The sequence below is a fragment of the Mus pahari genome, chromosome 8 (genome assembly GCF_900095145.1).
Source record: "Mus pahari chromosome 8, PAHARI_EIJ_v1.1, whole genome shotgun sequence".
NCBI lineage: Eukaryota > Metazoa > Chordata > Mammalia > Rodentia > Muridae > Mus > Mus pahari.
Window position 1 is genome coordinate 40,143,541 of NC_034597.1, and position 21,315 is coordinate 40,164,855.

Here is a 21,315-nt window from a genome sequence, read left to right on the forward strand (position 1 = left end):
GGAGGAGGAGGAGGAGGAGGAGGAGGAGGAGGGAAGAAGGGAGGTATGGAGGGACTGCGAGGAGAGGAGGGAGGGGAAACTTTGGTGGGAGGGAGAAGGGAAAAATAGTAAAACATAAAATAAAGAAGGGTCAAAAGTATCAAAAAGAGACCAGTCTGCTCATGCCATAGACATGGAATATAAGAAGCTGTGCTGATTAATGAGAAGCAACTTAGAATTTGTTTTATTCATCTTCCTTGACATTAATATCCTTGTTGGTGAAATGGATTTTCCAGGAAGCCATATCTAAGTATTTTCATGTATATTGAATTCTTCAGACAATTCTGTACACATTTTAACCAGTTTCTTGGGGCTATGTGTGTCTATAGACATACACACCACACCAAGACTTGATGAGGGAGATGTAATTTTAATAGAGCTGAGAGGAAAACCCTTGATGAAGGGCAACAAGACCTCCCAGCAACACAGAGAGGAGCAAGCTAGATCCGGATTGTTTGGGATGTCCTGTGATTCCTCTACTGCCTGTCTCTACATGCAAATTCATTAATTTCAAAAAAGATAAACCACAGAAAAAGAATTCCATTTAATTATGTTTTATTTTATTACCTTGCTAGAGAGTTCTTTATCTTTACAAATAGAAATAGTAATAACTTGACCAAGACTGTAACAGTTTGTTGTAATGAGGTACAACATTGTTATGTTCAAGACCTCATTCTGCATGACCTTGCATCTGCTTCATCAATTTTCCTGCCCTTGTGCCATCGGAAAGCACTTCAAAATTACTGCAAACAGTAAAACAAGAACCTCTCAGTAGGAAGGATGGCATTTCTTCACTGACTTTAAATTCAAGATGAGAACCCGTAAGAGATTTAGTTGTCAGGAGATTCAGTTCAGAGCATTTCAAAGCCAGTGCCTCTGAATCTAGCTTTTAAACATCGGGGACATTCCAGGCCATTTTGAGTGCTATTAGTGCATGACTTATGATAACAAGGTGTGAGCCAAGACCTGAGGGCAGATTAGAGTGTGCTCCTGATGGCGTGTAACCCAATGATGCTTTTGTTTATGACCATCAGTGACAAGCACATGGTGGTCCCAGAATGGCTCTACATTTAAGAACAAAACTCAGCAGGAGTCCTTGGGAACAGACCCTATGTGTCAGCAGAAATAGATTACCTTCATAACAAGTTACTAGGGAGATGAGCAAATGTTGACTACTTTGCATTGCCAGGTGTCACCTGCCCCAGTGTGTGTGTGTGTGTGTGTGTGTGTGTGTGTGTGTGTGTGTGTGTGTGTAAGATTTAAGGCATACAGTGGAAGGTGCTGGGCAGTTTTACAAGTAAGAAATAATAGTGATGATGTAAATAGACCCATGAGGGAGCTATCTGGATCTGAGAATTCTGGAAGGCAATGATTTGCTTTGACGGAGGATTTATCATTCAGCAAGGCACTGTAACCATTTTGGGCAGCCTCATTTCTGAGAAATAAAAAGGTGTATTGGTCAACTGCATTCTGATTTGATTTTGTGTTTAAATCAACTTTGCTACCTAATGTGTTCATAGGCAGAAAGAGTTCCCTCATAACACTAACCTTGGAAGATTAAAAATATGTAAAAAAAAAAAAAAGTTGCTGGCCAACTACTAGTTCTATTTTTTGATCAAGTAATTATATAAATACTTCAAACAGGGTTAATAAAACCGTGTTAATCCTAAGGAACTTGAGCAGGATTAGCTGTGTTTAGAGGGTAACTTTGGTATTTAGGCCATTGAGTGTTATATATAATTCCGGATGAAGGATGCTATAAAAAATGTATTGTCAACAAGCAAAAACAAAACAAAACAACCCTTGTCCAGAAACTGATGGACAGATGGTGCAATATTTTCAGGACAAGCAGACATGGCGGCTCCTCCCTGTCTGCATTACCCAGAAATAAAAAAAACAAGGTGTGAAGAGATTGCTATTGTATCTTTTCTCAAGGTGAGACTTGGATATGGCTAAAGATGACATAATTTTAAAGCAATTAGAAATTATAGTCAGAGCAAGCCTCTTCAAGAGCTTGTTAAAATATTTGCCTGAACTCTTTGGATTGACATGCCAATTACACCAGCATCTGTTTCAATTGCTTGCATGGGGAGAAGTTTTTCCCATTAGGGGGCCAGATGCCACTTAGTTAAGGTCTGCGAGCATAAAAATCTGAGTATTAGGAGGTATTAGAAAACACTTGCCCACAAGAAAGGCAGTGATTTATAAGACATATAGTACGTTCCTAGCAAGGAGATAAATGTCTTAATTTAAAATTTATAATAATATGAATAGACAAAGTCTCTACTGTACATTTTAAGAAATTCTCTGTTTCTGATGGATACATCTAGAAGTTGAGAAATGGATCCCAACTTATCTTGAACATGTAGGAATGTCTTGGGTGGAAAGTCTATTTGGAGCATTCATTAAGATGGCCCTAGAATGGCTATACTTAGCACGGCACAGTTGCTTTAAACTTCAAAGAGTAAAAAGTTCACATAACAAACCCCCTAAGCACAGATCTAAGCCACACACAGTTTTAGAATCAGTCTTCAAAGGCTTGGCCACTCATTCAATGGAAACAGAGAAGGACACTACTTAGCCCATTGGTCATGTACCTTCAGGAAGCCTGCATCCTAATCAAGCTCCCCTACAAGCTCATGAATATTGTGACCACCAAGGAAAACTGGGACACTCTACCTCCCATGAGAACCTCCTTGGGCAAAAAAAAAAAAAAAAAAAAATGCAGCATCTGGTGGGGCTACCAGTTGGCTTCTGAAAGCTTCTTCTGACAGATGATTCTAGGTTCAGTTTCCTAACCAACTACAAGTACCTAAGTAAGACAAGCAAAGCCATCCTCCTCCTCGGAACGTCGTTTGGGTGGGAATGTTAGGTAACACTGTGACCACAAAGCTGACAGTGCTGTCATCTGGAACTTCCCAAAGCTCTCTGTCCTCTTACACCTGGTGCAGCTCCTTCACTTGAGTGCCCCAGGAAATGGATTCAGTCACCACATTTTCCCAGCATGCCAGCCAAGGCACATACCTTCTGAGCCAGCTAGCTACCTCCTTCTGTCCTTCAGAGAGCACTTAGCATTAACTCTCAGGGGACATTTGTAGAGGGCTATTAGACTATATTTGAGCCTGTTTCTAGAGCAAAGATGCTTGACACACTGAACACCATCTGTAGTCCTGCAGGGGACAAGCTTCTTTTAAAGCCTTTCAAAAACCCACTGAAGTTTAGAGAAGCAACTCAATTTGGACTGTTTGTGTTTTGGTGTATCTATATATTTTCCTTTTTCTGTGCAGGCCTTCAAAAGGCACAAGGATATGATTCTCCTTGTATTATCCGATACTCTGTGTTTCCCACTCACAAATGGTGCCCAGAATTATTTTCTGCCTACCAGTATCATCCACGTTAGGGCCTGAGTCATCAAAAGGAACCTTTGATCCACTCTTTTGCTCTAAACTTCCTATACGATCTTTACAGGTCTAAAAAAGAAACTGCAGCCTTAACACAGTTCTTTGCAGTCAATTCTGCCTTTTTTTGCAGCTTGATGAGTGTGGAAGAACCTCACTGGTTCACAATGAATCCCTGGTTCCTAAAGCAAAAATGAAGTCCTAGAACAAAGGTATTAAACTACACTGTTGACAATGGCTGCCCTCAAGCTCAAGGTTATATGGCGGTGGTGGAGACTGAGGTACCAGTTAAGAACTCTGCCATCGCGAGCTGCATGAATTCAGTGTTGGGGCAGATTTAGGTAGGTCTATTTTCAAGGAACTACGGAATCCTTAAACTTCTCTGTGTTAAGTTTAGAATGATGTAAAGAACTATCTCTTTTATTCTGAACTATAAATTGAACAAGAGATGAAAGGTGAGAAATAAAAGAAGTCTGGGGATCTATAGCTATCAAGAAGAGGCAAGAAGTCCATAGAACACTTAAGGACTTAAGGGTTCTGCACCCCTGAATTTCATATCCCTCCATGACTATTTTTATCTGTATAAAATCCACTTAAAAGTGAGATCACAAGAAGACCTGAATAGGAAAGCAGGGGAGGGGAGGATCCCAGAAAGAAGGATTGGATGGATAGACACAGTGCACACTGAGTTAACGAGTAAGGATGCAGGCCTTGTGAGAATCAAGTCTGACAGTGATCGGAACTTTGTTTTCTCCTTTCTTGGCTCCATTCATAAGGCTTTGTTCTGCCAAGCAGGGCCTGATGAGGACGAGCCTACTGGTTGTCCTCTCTGGCTGCCCCTGGGAAGCATGAAGGCTCCTGTGCGTCTGCGCTGTGTCTGGGTGAGCAGCTACCAAAAGCAGAGGTAAACTAAAGGTCGTCTTGAGTCTTCTCTGAATGTTCAGGATTAGTACCCTCCAGGGGCAGCTCAATTCTAGCGTCCCATGTCAGAGCCATGAACAGATTAAGAAACGAAAGAGTCAGTGCAGCTGATGTTCTCCAGCCAGGGGCTCTTGGAAAGTCTCCAAAAGAGCCGTACTGTATGACACAAGCTGTTTGGGAATAACATAATGCAGGAAATATTATTTGACTGTCACAGGGGCATATGTTGGAGAAACCTAAATTCATTCCATCTATCTATTTGCTAAGAAGACTTGGAATCTGTTCAAGTGTCCGCTAACCACCAATTTTCTAAAATCTCTCCATTTCACTAATTTGGAAATGAAAACATTGAAATAATGGTACAAAATGTCAAGATGTCAAAGAAAGGCTTCAACATTTCTAGTCTAGTAGCCAGTTCTCGTTGGAATAAGAGACACCAGTGACAGGGAGGGACTCTCTCAGTTAGAAGGGCATTTCTCTCTGTGTTCTTTGCGATTGTGGTGTTGGTGACAGAGCTCAGGCTTTCCTACATACTAGACCAGCACTTTCGAGTGGAGCAACTGCAGTGGTGTTTGTGTGATTTTAAGAACTCTAATCAAGTGCATGGGATCTCAGAGGTAGGAAAACAGCCACATTCAAGGCTGCAAGAGGTAAATGTGGCTTTCTGGTATTGTTAGAAGTATCAAGTTTGCAAATTTCCATGGGATAAATAGAAATTACCTATAAACAACTACTCCTAAAGGAGATGTTTAACACACCATGGAATACCAATAAGTTGGATGACATGACTTTATAATAGAAAAATAATGAATAATATTTTTTTCCTTTTAGGTGTACTTTAATCAGTAGTCCAAAGAAACCAAGTATTAACAAATGATCCACAGTGGTTAATCTATTATTATAGAAATATTATCCATGTGTGATCCAGATATGCTTATGTTTATTGATATTACCTCAATTTGAAGTATCTTTCTTTTCTTTTGGGGTGTCAAATATAAGGCTATACAATGGTCTATGTACATTATAAAAAGAAATGAAGAAAAAAATGAAAGAAGGAAGTTTCTTATGTTATTTCTTATTAAATCTGTCTTTTGACTGTTCATGTCAAACTTCCACTCTGAATTTCTGAGCAGTGTCTCTCAAATTCAGAGTTTTTGCAATTGTGTGTCTACTTTCTTCTCTAAAGAGATAGAATCTTTCTGACATCAAGGCTGGGCTTGAACTCCTGGTCTCAAGTGTTCCTCCTGCTTCAGCCTTTGGAGGGACTGCTCGTACAGGCTGCACCCAGCTCTTAATTTTCTCTAAAAAAGAAAGCCTTTCAGTCAATGGCTGTCAGGCACGTTCTCTTCTCATAGATATCAATTTTAGCATTAGGAAAGAGGCAAGGACCTAGACATACTGTCAACAAGAACAAGATTTGGGTAGAAAAATACATTTTAAACCCAATCTTAGCTCTTCCGGAGGCGAATAAAGTGCATGATCGTGGTACTCCACAAGCAACACCCCTCATGTGGTTTTCCTTGTAAAGCATTATTAATAGCCTTGCTGTGGACAGGGAAAGGGGCTTTCCAGACATAAATGGGGTCTAGCCCCTGAAATCCACACAGATCCTGAGAAATCTGTTTCTAACATGGAATAACCACACAAAAATTCTATGTATCAGATATAATTATATTAAAAAAAAAATCACATATATTTATTTAAAAATCCGTGCTCGTACTAAAAGGAATAAACTCAAAGCTGAGGTGTTAGGCACATGTTTAACATAGTTCAGTTAAGGATTTGCACTCCAAAGTACAAGTTGTTGCTTTTCTTTCCATTCCTAGATTAGTCATGCTAGATATATAGCCACTTTTAATAGCATTGTGCCATCACCAGTGACTTTAATTACTGTTTGGCAATCTTTATCTACTTACACCAATATTAATTAAATCCATCTGGGTAAGGGCAGGATGGGGGTTGTTCCAGAATATGTTGATTGACACAAGCAAATCACAATCTTTGCTGTGGCTTATTCTCTCAGACCCTTCTTTGCTGAGGACAAGGAATGGACTCGATAATAATTCTACAAGTTAATTCTAAGTTAGGATCTCAATTTCTCAGTCTGGTTCAGTGCCTACTGTTGTGGTAATCAACTGACTCCCCAGCAGAAACAGCCCTTTCTCCTCTCACGATCCTGTCACTGCTGGGCTTTCCTAACGCATCTTCAAATTTCAATTTGTACTCAGAACCAGAGGGCCAAGTTTTAGAGAAACTCCACGAGACAGCAGTGCGGTGATAAGATTTAGGAAGCAGGGAGGCGCCGCGCATGGAATTGAGTGTGCCATTACCCTCACTCCCATGAACCTGTCCTTCAGCACAATCCAGGACAGCAAGAAGACAAAGGCTTTGTTGCAACAGAATAGAGCAGAGACATCAGTGGCCGTCAGCTTCTTTAAAGCCAGTAAATACAGGTAATTTGTCAAAGTCCACAGAATAGAAAAAGGAGCAGTTCTTTTAAGAAAGAGCTTCAGTGTCAGGCCATCTTCACCAAAAATCCGACTGCATTCCCTAGGAGAGAAAAAGAGGCTGATACACAGATACCATTGCAGGCCCATCTCAACAGGTTGACTTGTCATGACCATTGTTAGGCAAGGGCACAGACACTGGGTGGGGTCCATCAGGCATCTCTGGAATGTGCTGAGCCTGGGTTTGTCACCTGTCACCTTTAGGAAGTACCTGAGGAGGTCCTTGGAAAGAGCCCACAGCTGCTCCACCAAGAACAGGACACTTCCCTCATCCTATCCTTCTGAGTTGACCAGTCACTCTGCTGCCTCTGAAGGTACTGGGAGAAGCCCGGAGAAACTCCGACATGGGCAGCCACCAAAGTCATTAGCTACTGACAAAGCTTGTAGCTTCCCACGTGCCAAGGGGATGGGACCAAGGTGGCTGCTGTAGTATAACTGGGCTTCGCGGGTGGCTCCCAGAAGCCTGTGGACAGGGAGCTTTAGTGTGTCCATGAAGCCTCCCACACTTTTCGATTTAATTATTTCTGGGACACTGCTTCTTTCTGAGATCTCTCTTCAGTGACAAAGTTTAGTGTTCTTAAGGCAGAACAAAGAATGTCTGTCTCTGTGACAACCCTAAAAAGTTAACCGTGAAGCTCAGGGTGTACTTATATTCACAAGCAACATCCAGTTTGAATTTAGCACATGAAAATAGTCACTTCCTTCAGTGAAACCTTTGATTTGTTTGATTTATGATTAACTTGGCTACTCATCTTTTGGGGCCACTTTAATAAGTCATATTCAGACAGTAACAGCAGTGGGGTGGTGACAGTGCCTAGCTTCTGTGGTCTGAAAAGACTCCCTTTGGAAGTTTACTGTAATTGCAATCACAACTATGAACACATAATATTTACTAGACAGTCATCATTTGCCAGCATGATATTTTTTAAAGTAGTATAAATATCTTGTTCAAAGAAACACTTTGCTAATATTTGGGCATATTTACAGGAGAATGCGTTTTTGTGACTTAGACAGTACAAACAGTAGTTCAGCTTTTACTGAAGCGAGATCACTGCTCTCAAAGCACTTACCATAAGCTAAGTTTATGTTAAGGGATTTCTACAAATGAAGTAGCCTCCTGTTTGGGGATCCTGGAATGAAAGAGTGAGAAGGGCTCTAAGAACAGGGAGACGAGCCGGAAATAACGAGTCACTGGGTAAACGCTGCTTGAATTTGAGTAGCTAAGGATGCTGGGGCTTCAGAAAGGTCAAAACTGTGTTACGCACATATACACATGTACACATGCATGCGTGTAAGCACACACACACACTCTGAACCTTTGTCATGTAGGGAATTCTGTCTTGTGGGTTGACTTTCATGTGAGATAGATCTTTAAATCGGGAGTTTTACTAAAAGGAAGATGAAATTTCCCAAAGGGAAGTTTTAACTTGACAGAGACACGACTTTAGTGTAGGGAATCAATAAAGGCCAAAGCCTTCAGTAAAGCACACAGAAGTCTCACGTATCTCACAGAAAAACTAACGGCCCCTTTGCAGCCCTGCAGCTGCTGGTGACAGTAAGTGGTGGCTTTGTGCAGAGAGTGAATGGCAATGCTTCCACACTGCCTCAGATGCAAGGTTTGCTCCTGGTAGGGTGGGGCATTTGCCTGGCCAGAAAGCAAGAAGTAGTTGAGATTCCTTGTTTTATTATTTTATCCACCACTAGTAGATGCCTTTGTAAATACACATTTGCCAAAAACACATGTAGGAAAACATTTATTAAGTGGTTTTCTCTCTTCTTATTCCTGGCTCTGTGATGGTTCTTACCTGGAGACCATAGGCACCAGATGAGAATCTCAAGTCAAGCCAGTAGGGCAGGGAAGGAGCATGGTTCTATGGGGATGGAGAGAGACAGCTATCCAAGGGCAAAGTGGGCAACAAAGCTGATCACTAGCGTAGGTTGTTCTATCTAGCTGGTCACATCATCCAGGCACTCAGTCTTTCCTTATTTCCCTGTCTGCTCATCCCTATCATTGCTGTTCACCTCCCCATATGTAACTGTTGTTGCAGACGACAGAAGCCTTCCTCTTATTCCTTCCCTATCCAAATTCTAAGTGACCCATGTAAAAAAATCTATGCAATGTAAGCCTTAGGGCCTGAGAAATGTGAACACTCAAAGAATGGGTATTTCCTAAGGAGCATTGAACAGTATACCTCTCTTTGGGGTGATGGGAACAGAATATCTGGATAAGAGACAAAGCAAAGCTTGGGATGAAGCCAGAGGCTGGGGAAATAATAAATGAACTACACTCCCTGTATAGTAGCAGCTATTAGTTATTAAGCACTTTCTGTATGTCGAGTGAGCACTTTCTATATACCAAATGGTGCTTTAAGCGCATTTCATCAGAAACTGCTGGATTTGACTCTCATTCTTTCTAGAGAATTTTTTTTTTTTGCCCTGTTAATGACGCATCTTTATTAAAGCTATAGCAAATAATTTCCTTTCTCTATAAATTTCAAATGTACTTGGGGGCACTTGAGTTTTGGCAGTATTTAATTGGAACAACAGATTCATCAAAATCCATTTCTAAGGGGACACATCTTATCACCTAGATTTGATACTTTATTGAAAATTCCTTTGATGTTAGTGATAAGAAAAAAAAAAAATCCCATGAAATTTTTCCATACTGCTCAGGAGAAAAAAAAAAACGAGAGATGGTGTGCAATGGGAAAACTATGCTCTCAGACTTCCACACTAACTCATGCCCCCCTGTTCAGGCTTGAAAGCTTGGGAACCTCTTCTTAGCAGATGCTCTTAATGAGTCTGCAGGGAAAAGAGATCAAAGACCCAAGAGTTTTTTGACCACGTTTCGCTCTCATTGTTCTCGCTAGAGAACAGACCTCTCACAGATCGAGTTCTCTGCTTCACGGTGGAAGTCTTTTGATTCGGTTCCAGAAACGACCAGCTTTGCTCTACCTCTGCTGACAGGTGGCGGCATCTTGTCAAGGTACAGAGTCTGCAAAGCTCAGAGTCACTCCGATGATACCAGGGGTGTGGGGGAGACGCAGCTCACTCCCCAAGTCTCATTTCAGCCTGCTGTAAATGTAAATGTCTTAGCCTAGACAGAGTAGCGAGGCCTGCTTCACAGTGCTCTTATGTTGCACTCCCTCCTCTACACATTTTTAATTGTTTTTATCACATGTGTATCAAACCACAGGTGTTTTGGGGAGGAGCACAGACAGCAAGATATCTGGCACACAAACAATTATGGGGCTTTTCTTAAAAAAAAAAAAGGTAATATTTATTGTTTTATTTTATTTTTTTAATTAAACATTTAGATTTTCAATATATATATATATATACACACACCATGTGTGTTCCTGGTACCCAAAGAGGTCAAAAGAAGGCATCAGATCCTCTGGAAGTGAAGTTATGGATGCCTGAAAGCTACCATGCAAGTTCTAGGAACCAAACCCAGGTCCCCTTCAAGAGCAACAAGTTCTGTGAACCACTGGCCCAAGTGTCCAGCAGCCTTTTTGTTTCTTTAGATTAAACATTGATGGTCACATAGAGAGAACTAGCTCACAGTGTGATTTCACCATTCCCTCACACTTCCAGATAGGTGACAAGAAATGGAAGTGTTTTAAAATCTAATCTCAGAATGTACCAATTATAATAGTCATTTCTTTTTTGTTGAGGACAGGGGAATAAAGAAGGCTTATTTGAGCTCCTGTGTGACACATTCATTGTCACTCTGGTGAAGATCAGGAACTGTGATCTCCTGAGAACACCAGAATGAGCATTGTAGTTGCAGAGGTTGTTCTTCAGCTCTGGATTTGCCCTTTCTAGAAAAGGAACTGTGTGAGTGTGCACGGGTGTGTGTGAGTGTGCATGTGTATGTGAGTGTACATGGGTGTATGTGTGAATGTGCGTGTGTGTGTGAGAGAGTGTGCATGGGTGTGTGTGTGTGTGAATGTATGGAGAGGCAAGAAGACAGTCTTGGCTGTCATTCCCCAGTTACCATCCACCTTGTTTTTTGGGACAAGGTCTTTCACTGGCTTGGAGCTCACCAGGGAGGCTAGGCTTGCTGGCCTCTGAGCTCCAGGGTTCCTCTTGTCTCCATTTCCCCAGTGCTTGGATAACAAACATGCTCAACCATGCTTAGATTTTTTTTTTTTCCTTTTCTTTTTTGTTCTGGTACAGAACTGAGATCCTCCTGTTTGCAAGGTAAACACTTTACCTGCTATAGTCCACAAAAAAGCCAAAACCAAAAGCCAACCAAACAAAATAAATGTGACCAAAACATTGCTTCTGCCTTCCAAGAGTGCTGAACAGAGACTGACATTAGCCCCGTCAGGTTACTGAGCACTCCCAGAGACCTGGCTTAGTACTGAACAAATACCAGAACCATTAGACAAGTAGGCTGACCACCACTACACATATTGACCAAATAACACAAAGGCCCAAGTGTCCCACCAAGAGAAATTGGCATCTCTTCAAGTTACTTCGTGCTCAGCTTCCCATCTCAATAAGCAAGACAATTTCTCTGTTAAGGCATCAGAGTGCTGGAAAAATTAAGCAAATGTTTGTGTAACAGCAATTAATTTTATTAATATAGGTCTTTTTTTTTTCCCCTCCAGAGTTTAGGACAGTTTAAACACATGACCTTCAGAGACAAATCAGAAAGAATCTGAATATAAATCAGGGTTCTATTATGGAATTTGTTTCAATTTTGTGTTAAGATGGGGATACTGACACCACCTGAAAAGGCGTTAATTACCATGATGATGGTGATGACCTAAGGTAAGGGACACAAAGTAAGGGGACTGATCCTGCTTCCTCCCATTCATCACCAACCATAGCTCTCACTTTTTTATTTTCACAGCGAACTCAATTTATATCCCGAAGAGTTGAGAACGTGCACATTTTCATAAAACTTGTTTTGAAACATCTCCTATAAATCATTGAACACGGAACCTACCTGAATTTTTTTATTGGCGACTGCTTTTCTTGAGCCGTGGCTAGATGGCCAGAATAATAGACTGGGAAAAACATAATGTTCCAGTTTGTTGAAAACCATGTCATGAAGAAGGGACAGTAAAAATTCTTGTAAGTGATTTTTACAATTTGTGTGGTTCCAACCCAAGATGATGACACTGACAAGATGATCAAGAGTCCCCAGATGGTCTTCAGAACCATGGATGTGCAGGACAGGCAGCGAGCCTTGAGTCCGTTTTCTTGGCTGCTGCTCTCAGGATGAGTCTGTGTCCCATCATCCCCTGGAAACGGGAGAGGAATACAGATTTGGAGGAGCAGTCAGGTGTGTCAGCTTCTTTAAGAAGATGCATGTAACTACAAGTCTGATTGGCATGGTTTGTCTGGTTTTTTTTTTTTTTTGGTCAGCACCAGAAGAGAACAATGACTCCCCCTCCCTCTCGATTATCCTTTCTGTTTTACATTTTTGAGGTTTTGCTTATTTTTATTTTATAAAATAAAAGTGTTTGAAATAAAAGTATGAGGTGTTTGAAGTGTTTTATTTTGTAAGTATGACGTCTATGTGCCATGTGTGTGCAGTGCTGGTGAAGGTTAGAAGAGGGTGTCTAATCCCCCTGGAGTCACAGAGAGTTGCAAGCCACCACGCGGATGCTAGGAACCGAATCCAGGTCTTCTGCAAGAGCAGCCAGTGCTCTTAACTGCTGAGTCACCTCTAGCACCCCACCCCCAACTCATTCTGTCTATGGACTTGGTTTTGCAGCTTCCAGTGTGGATGTGGACCCCACCAAGTAGGTAAAGATGCTCATGTATGTGGTGACTGTTACATTGTAGGCAAGCTTTGCCTTTAAGAATATTCTAAAGACCTGTGGTGGGCCTCAACTAACCCAGGGACTGTATTGGGGTTTGCTGCCCCCTGGCAGAAGCTCTAAGGGACATCCGGGGATCTCTTCCTCTTCCTCTGTCATTTAGACCGAAAGTCTCCAATAGATAAAGCCACTCTTTCAGCCTATGTTTGGTGGGGCAGTAAAGTCAACTGAGCCAAGCTAGCCCTGTATTCACCAACATGAAAAGTTGCCCGAGGTAATTACTTGTTTTTGTATTCTACAGACATCTTCTAAAATGGTACCAGATGACTCTTAAACTGAAATCAGTGTGTCCCAAGAACAGAGCAAATGTGACTGTGCAAAGTCACTTCCCAACTTGTAACAAATTATTGTTCGACGTATTTCAGAAAACTCAGTAGGCTTTGTTTGAATTTTAACCTTTCCTAGAAAAATCTAGTTGCGGTTTTTTAACATTAAAATAGTCAAAACTCTCTGGAGTTTATAGCCACCACTGATCTTCCTGGTGATAGAAAAAAATAAGTTAGAGATGAATTCATGTACCTTGCAGGGACTGAGAAGGAGGATGCCCCCCCCAGCTGAGATCCTACATGGCAGTCTCCTGCAGGGACATAAAATTCTCGGCAAGATTTTCTTCTGTTTCTAGGAACTTAGCTGAGGCTTAAGGTCTCCGCTTGGAGTGGAAGCGTGACAGGTGCGGCTTTTCTCACTCAGCCTTTCCAGAACCTGCCTGAACACGTTCCTACTCCCTGAGGAAGCAAAACCCAAATCTCTCCCATACCCCTGAGGCTACAACCTTCCCTGGGCTAACACTTTCAAAAAAGATCTTTGAAAGTGAATTCTTCACTTTGGAATATAAATGTGAACCCGGCACTCACTATGGAACTTCTTTGTCTTATAAGTAGTACCGAATTCTTGGGGTCTTGAGCAAGAGCAGGTGAAAACTGCCGTTCTCTGATTTATTTATTCAATACACTCTTTGGAGACAAGGAGGGGGGACATACTAGCCAGGGAAGATCCAGCCATGTTGGCAACTGGTGAACAAAATACGGGGAGGGAAGTGTTTCTTTCTTCCTTTTTTTTTTTTTTTTTTCTGGTAAGTTAGATGAATGGTCATTTGATGAGAAGATCAAAATGAATATGAACTTTGGGCTTTAGAGCGTTCTTTCGGACAGGAAATAAGGCATCCAAGAGGGAAAACTCACAGTCGTTAGCAGCAACAGATGAATCCAGCTGCATCTGGAAAGTGATACTTGGCTGGGAAGCCATGGACATAGCCATGGACACCCCAAGAGCTGGTGAGTGTTTGGGTGGGTATGAGGAAAGGATGAAGGTTTCACATGACCAGAATATGCTAATCAGTTAAGTGGCACCCAGGAACTTGGGGAGACTGGATTGGTGCCAGGGACTGCTCATCCTAACAAGAGCAAAAGCACAGTCTGATTTTGATGAGTTTTCATTTTCTTTCTTTCTCTCTTTCTCTTTCTTTCTTTCTTTCTTTCTTTCTTTCTTTCTTTCTTTCTTTCTTTCTTTCTTTCTTTCTTTCTTTCTTTCTTAAGATTTATTTATTTATTATATGTAAGTACACTGTAGTCATTCATGTACTCACTCGTAAGAGTCCCCCAAAGGTTTCTGCCTTCTGTGGCCACGGCAATGGCTTCCCTGGATGTTGAGAAGGCTAAGATGCGTTGCTACTGAAGAGGAGGTCACCCACATACCTGATCTGCTCTGTCTCTCCACTCTTCGACCACAAACTCCAGAGGATCCTCGGCTCTGAAGTTCAAGAATAGGAGCAGAAGAATCTTCTGTGACCGACAGAGGGGATAGTTGCCTGCTGATGCTGCTGTGTGAGCTGGGGCAGTTGGGTCCTGGTTTGCATCGAGTAACTGATGATCTGGTGGTACCTGGAAAGATAGAGTGTACACTAGTTTGAGAACTTGTGAGCAGTAAAATCAGAAGTGACTTCAAGGTTCTTGACAGTCAAGTACATGACCAAGTCACTCTCAAAGAACTCATTTCTAAACCGTAAATACATCCCCCACAAAGAAAACGCACCTAGGCAGGCTCCCAGTCTCTAAGAGCCTTTTCTGATAGACTTGTTAACTAGAGTTGAGAGTTAGGGGAGACCCTTGGGCAGGAACTTGCATTTTGCATGGAAACTGTCGACAGAACCGAACAGTTTATTTAAGGAAAGGAAAGCATTTCTTTACATCTGCTTTCATCCCTTTCCTTCCTTAAGTGGCAAAGGTGCCAACAGCATCTCCTAGCAAAGCTTACTTCATGCTTTTCTACCCATTTCACAGCTAAAGTCCAAGTTCACCCGGAGTCTTTATCCAGGGCGGTAGACAAAAAAACCTCAGACCTGCAGCAGCCTACTCCTTTTCTGATTAGTGTTCTTTGTATCCTCAGCACAGGATGGGCTTCCTGGGCCTGTGATCAGCGCAGTTTATGTGGATTTTAGAATTTGGGTCAGATATTCTATGCACCGCATGACCTTAAACAGCATTTGTTCCTTCCAATGAGGAGCTACAAAAGTGAGTAGATACAGAATATCAGAATCAGCTTAGACACGTATATACCAAGATGGGTTTACAGCTCTCTTCACCCGTTGGACCTTTGTATTTACTCTTCATGGTAAGGCACGAGTTCCCTTATCACCAGTGGGAAGCAGAACATCTTTCTCTTTGTGCTGCAGTAGCCACGCCTTGAATGTGCTTTTGCTAAGATGGCAGAAGACAGCTAATGAAAACTGGAATCCTGAGCTACCAATGACATCCTTGTATAAATTAGCTTTGGATTTATCATGGCATACATTAGGTTGACAACTATGGAGATCATCAACCTTGCAGCTGAGAGGTAGCTGTGTCAAGGAAAAGGGAAGCTTGCATTCCTTAGCTCTCAGGAGCTAACAAGGATGACCCAGAAGAGTGTAAAGGCAGCCTTAACCCATTGTTTGCTTTGCTCTTCAGTGATGTCCACCGACTTCATCTTGTGTTCTTTCCCTTTTATTTTTCTTTTTTAATCCTGAAGAATGAATAGAGATATCTAAAGGTTCAGTTAGCTGCATACATCATCTATTACTGTCTGTTCCAAGTTGGCCTGACTAAAGTGTATTCTTTAATAATGAATTTAAAATGTAGAGATTCTCAAGAGATCACACACTGATATCTCTACTAAAATCAATGCCATGTGCTAAGAATTTTTGGGGTCTTGTTTCCATATCTAAAATGTTCACTGAACATTGTGCAAAGATGTTTCTAACTGAACTGTGTAAGTTTGGTGGCAAGAGAGAGATTCACATGCTCTTAATGACGGAATCTTTTCCAAAAAAGGTTGATTCACAGATTCTCTGAGGGTCTTTCAAAATCGTCTCTTTTATACTATGTGGTTCCATGGGGCTGTGCCTCTTAATCATCTTTTAGGAAAATATTAGGTTTCCTTTTGTGCTTCCCCAGCATTTTTGGTGGGAAGGAAGGAGTCTAGAAATATCCTGGGCTGCAGGGTAAGATGGAGTTGAGGCCATGATTGCCTACATTTGGCAGCATATAATAATTAGTGATTTTTATTGGTTTGTGGTACAAGGCATCACGCTCAAAGCATGTTAACACAGGCTCCACATCTCAGTGGTCCCTCCCCCTCAGGCCTGCAAGCAATAGATTTGTAACCTACACAAATGATTTCTCTTTCCTGTTTTCCTTGGAAACATTAGATCCTGGCATCTGTGTCTCCATAGCACACAGCATAGCCAATTGCCAGCTGTCTCCTACTGCCTGCTTTGTGGAAGAAACTCGATGGCAGTTCATCTCTTAGAGACATTTTAGTCATTAATTCGAAAAAAAAAAAAAGTGAACTTTAAGCTATATGACTAGGCCTAGAGGTGTACTAGGAGCTTAAGCCACAAAGCAGCCATCACCAATGTTGGAAATAAAGATACTATCTTGTCCTACACCATCTTATACCAATCATTTAATATAAAACCAACTATGACAAAAATTCAATATTTAGAATACCACTTGAGATGCAACAAAACATCATAAATAAACCACATTTATTTTCTAAGCCACTAAGTGCCTGGGCGGAAGCAGGGTTTGCAAGTGAATGCATAATATTCACTCTAACAGGCTCTGAGAATAAGCTATGTTAAGAGTGCTAGGTAGTTAGTCTCTCAGAGTAGGGTCAGGTCATTTGTCTACTCTTTCTTTAAGGCATGAGCCATCATGGACTTTTTTTTTTTTTTTTAAATCTATCCAGGCAAGAGAATATTTTTTCTTTAGTGATGGGGTTCGCCTGCTCCCAAATTCAGTGGGGGCTCATCAGACAGTTAAGTACGTATTGTTAAGTAGGTTTGTGTCAGGGGCAAAGTCAGACAACTGAAGGATGCATGATCCTCCATGGCAACGTGGAACTCTCAACTCAGTACTAAAATTAGACATGTAATCAGTCAACTGTGGATTGGGGGGAGTGAATCCTGGAACAGGGAGGTTGTATGGTTACAGCAAAAGTGTCCCTGGAGAAGGAACAATGCTTTACCAGGCAGAGTTTAAAGCTGAGGAGCGGGCTATTTAGAAGAAAGGGAACATAGGGATACATGAATTGTGTACCATAGGGTCTATAGTAAATAGCAAGACTTTTAGATAAGAGCACAAAAGACCATGGGCTTTCTGGTTTTCTGCCTTTACCTGTTCCTTGAAAATGAAGTTCTGCCCAACTGGAATCAAAACAGCATGTAATAGGTAAACACGCAGGCTGTCTAAATCTAGGGAGCTACGGCAGGAATCTAGATCAGCAATATCCAAGTGTAGATACTGAGCCCAAGGTGGCCATGTGAATCTCCACCCTCCTGTTTCCTCTTCTGTTTGGATTACGTGACTCACAGGAAGTACTCAGTAAGTACAGGTGATGGTGACTAACTGTGAGCAGGTACTTTTAGAACGTTGACTTCATGCATTAGAATCTATTCTAAATTAGGCTAGGAAAGGGAGGGAGTTTTCAGGAGTTTAGCAATCCAGGGACAGAATAGCTAAGATGTCCCTGACTCAGGAACATCTGGAACAGCTATGGTACCATCGCTTCATAATGTTAGCTTTCCTCGTGGTACCCAACTTCATTTCCTCTCATTTAACTGAGGCTTGTCATGTGTGCAGAAATGGCAAGCTTCCTGGTTTTCTTTCTTACAGCTTTAGGCTTAAGAGAGAAATGTAGCTGCCTAGAGTAAAAAAAAAAAAATCTTGAAGAAACTGTGTATTATACTGACTTCTCATGTAGCTCCATGGCTAGTTGTGGAAATATTGTAAAAAGCTCCCAGAAAAGACTGAGAAGTACGATTCCTTAGGGATCTACTCTAAGGAGTTCAAAGCCAGAGGAAAAGAAGGAATCTCAGCTACTGACAAGGGAGGGAATTGCTGAACATGTTCAATGTAAGGTGTCATGTTTGTAGATAAACGGAAAAGCCAAGGTGGTAAAGAACAAGTAGGAAAAGTGAAAGGCAAAGTGCGAGGGCAGTTTTTGTGTGAGCAAAGATGATGTGAAAGATAACAGACCAAATCTGCAGCTATTGTTTAAACCAAGGATGCTACCGAGTGACTTTATCTCCTGCAGGCACAAAAGCCAATGAAGCCTATGGCCTCACAAAATACTCTTCTGAGTTGCTCTGTCACCCTCATCTTAGCTTTCCCTAGATCATTACACAGTGAGCATGTACAGATCTGGTGTCAGAGAGCATCGATCCCTTTCCCTCACATCCTCTCACATCCTCTCACGTGTTCATTATCTACTCAGAACATTAGAGTCTTTGGTGGATGATTCTTCTAACAAACTGTTTCAAATAATGTGTCAACTGAAACCAACTTTGAGATTTTCAAATAATTTTTGATGGATGGAAGAGCTGTAGTATTTTTCATGACGATGTTAAGAGTCAATAAAGAAACACTGAAAACAGAAAGAGGATTCTATACTTTTTTCTTGTGTTTGTTGGCAGTCATAATTAGCTGATGCCTTTTTCTTACAGTAACATATAACAATTCTTCAAAAGACTAGGTAGAAGACTATATTTCATCAAGAAAATCATTTGTGTGCTAATGAGTTGCTTAAAAATGCAAAGTGCCTTTGGAGAAGAAGCAAGATTGGTTCCCAGCACCTACCTGGGTTAGGCAGTTCCCAAAGGCCTGTAACTGCAGCTCCAGGGAACTCAATGCTCTCTTCTGATCTCTGCAGTTCCAGCACACATATCCACACATACACATATCCACACATACACATATCCACACATACACATATCCACACATACACATATCCACATAATTAAAACTAAACCTTAAAACGTAATTTGTGTTGAATTTAAGAGACAAAAAATATTCGACTGTAGTAGGATTATTGTCATCAGTGTCTGGCTGGCATTTATAAAATTTTCCTGGTGTTTACCTAAGGGTTCCCTTGTTCTTAGGTAAACACATAGTATTAAGATTATTGAAAAGAGTTATCTCAGTAGGTGGTCCATGCACAGGTAATACTACAACTTTCCATTTTGGTCTGTTTTATTTATTTATTTATTTACCTATCTATTTACTAATTATGTTTTTGGTACTCAAATCAGGAGGTTGGGCACAGCAAGCCAATGCTTTACTTACAAATCACATTCCCAATACTGTGTTCTGTAAAAAACCAAAACGTTTCATCCTCAGCAATGGGCTTTATGCTTGTCCCGTGCTCTTTATTTCTTATAGCTGGTGATTTTTATTCATTTTATTATTATGTTTTCAACATACTATTTTTATTGATTATTCATTTATATAAATCAATATCTTGTTAAAACATCTGCTGTTTATATCTTTGTAATTTTTGTAGGTCCTACATATTTTATAGTTAAGAAATTAAAGACTTTTTTGATGATTCCTTTTTATTTTATTTTTTATGTGCATTGGTATTTTGCTGACATGTATGTCTGTGTGAGGATGCTGGACCTCTGGAAATGGAGTTACAGACAGTTGTGAGGTGCCATGTGGGTACTTGGAATTGAACAAGGGTCCTCTGGAAGAAAAGCCATCTCAACCTCTGAGACATCTCTCCAGCCCCATTTAAGAAGTTTGGTTTTTTTTAAAAGACCTGTTATTGTTTTATTCCAAATGTTAAGCTACTGAAAAACTAGGTTTTCAAGATATGTATTTGAAAGATTTGGGTACTTACACATTAAAAAGATACTTTTTAAGTTGTTAATTAATTTTTTGTTTGTTTTTTTTTCGAGACAGGGTTGCTCTGTATAGCCCTGGCTGTCCTGGAACTCACTTTGTAGACCAGGCTGGCCTTGAACTCAGAAATCCACCTGCCTCTGCCTCCCAAGTGCTGGGATTAAAGGTGTGCGCCACCATCACCAAGCAATTAATTTTTAATTAAGTTTTATTTGCTTAAAATCTGTATGTGAAAGGAAAATCAATAGAATAGTCCTTTTATACACACATCATCCCTAAAGCTGTGCTCATTTATTCTGTCTAGAATATTATGTATCCTGTGTATCTCCAGTTGACGTTAACACCAAAGAACACTGAAACCGATGTTTATGACAAAAAATAAATGTCTAGCAGATAATTAACACCTATTATGTACCAAGAAGCTTCTCACACATGATCTCCAGACTGTTCAAGAATTCTGCAGGAAGGATTTTACTATCTCCATTTTACAGATGGGGACAGGGAATCTCTAACACCCAAGGCAAACATGAACACTTAGTCAAAAAGCACATCTTCTCTAGTATAGCTTCCATCTCAGTAAATCAGCTTTAGTAAGCCACTTCTAAACACGAGACGCTGATGATCTTGTTGGAAAAATGACTTGAGATCCTATTCGACCTGGGCCTTAGATCCTAGCCATTGGTAAAAAGAGACAGGTTTGGATAGTAATGGAAGCTCAAAGGCGCTGCCAACACAGGTAAGGTCTGGATTCTCGCAAACTAGGTTTGGTTCTGTGAATCACCTGCTTGCTTTACATTAGGCGACACACTGACTTTCTTCTATAGTGACTAGGCCTTTGATTCCCCTCTGCTGAAGTCTTGATTTCCTTATAACCTAAATGAGGTTGCTCACGTCACATTGGGTTATATATATATGTAAAGGGACCTGCAATTCTTATGTGCCTTACTACCACTCTCATGCAATGTCACCATGGCCCACCAATCTGGGAAAACACCTCACTATTGGCTCTAGGAAACCTCTTCTTACAAATTCCCTCCTGCACCTGCCAGAGCCAGGAGAACTGGCCCTGGGATCACAGAGGGTGAGCTGACCCTATCCCTTGAAAGCTGCAGCACTCAGGAAGGTGGGACCTGCACCTTGCATGGGCAACACTGTGGTGCTGTACCTGATGGCAAAGTCACAAGTGAGACAGCCCCAAGGGTGTGATAAGAAAGCTGGTCCAGCCTCCCAGGGGCTGTAGCACTTGGTAGAGTAGAACTTCTGCCTTGACTGGACAGTGCAGTGGAGCTGGTGGCTCTGGAGGTGTGGGTGGAGGTTAGCCAGCCCTGAGGACATGAGAACAGGAGAGCTGAACTTGACTCCTGCTGATGGCCACACTGGGTGACAGCCAGAACAGTGCTGGGGAGCTCGACCCGGAGGTAGGGATGAGGGAGAGCTGGTGGGCTGATCA

At 41.3% G+C, this 21,315-nt stretch overlaps 1 protein-coding gene across 1 annotated transcript in view; it reads right to left on the bottom strand.

Annotated features, from left to right (window-relative positions):
- The window catches only part of Slc35f4 (solute carrier family 35 member F4), a 220,448-nt gene that overhangs the window by 8,096 nt on the left and 191,037 nt on the right, over positions 1-21,315 (bottom strand). Inside the window, exons 2-4 of the mRNA XM_021203973.2 lie at positions 14,400-14,585; positions 11,826-12,123; positions 6,689-6,908 (exon numbers count right to left, since the gene is read on the bottom strand). Of these exons, the coding sequence (XP_021059632.1) occupies positions 6,689-6,908; positions 11,826-12,123; positions 14,400-14,585 (704 nt within the window). The remainder of the gene's footprint in view (positions 1-6,688; positions 6,909-11,825; positions 12,124-14,399; positions 14,586-21,315) is intronic.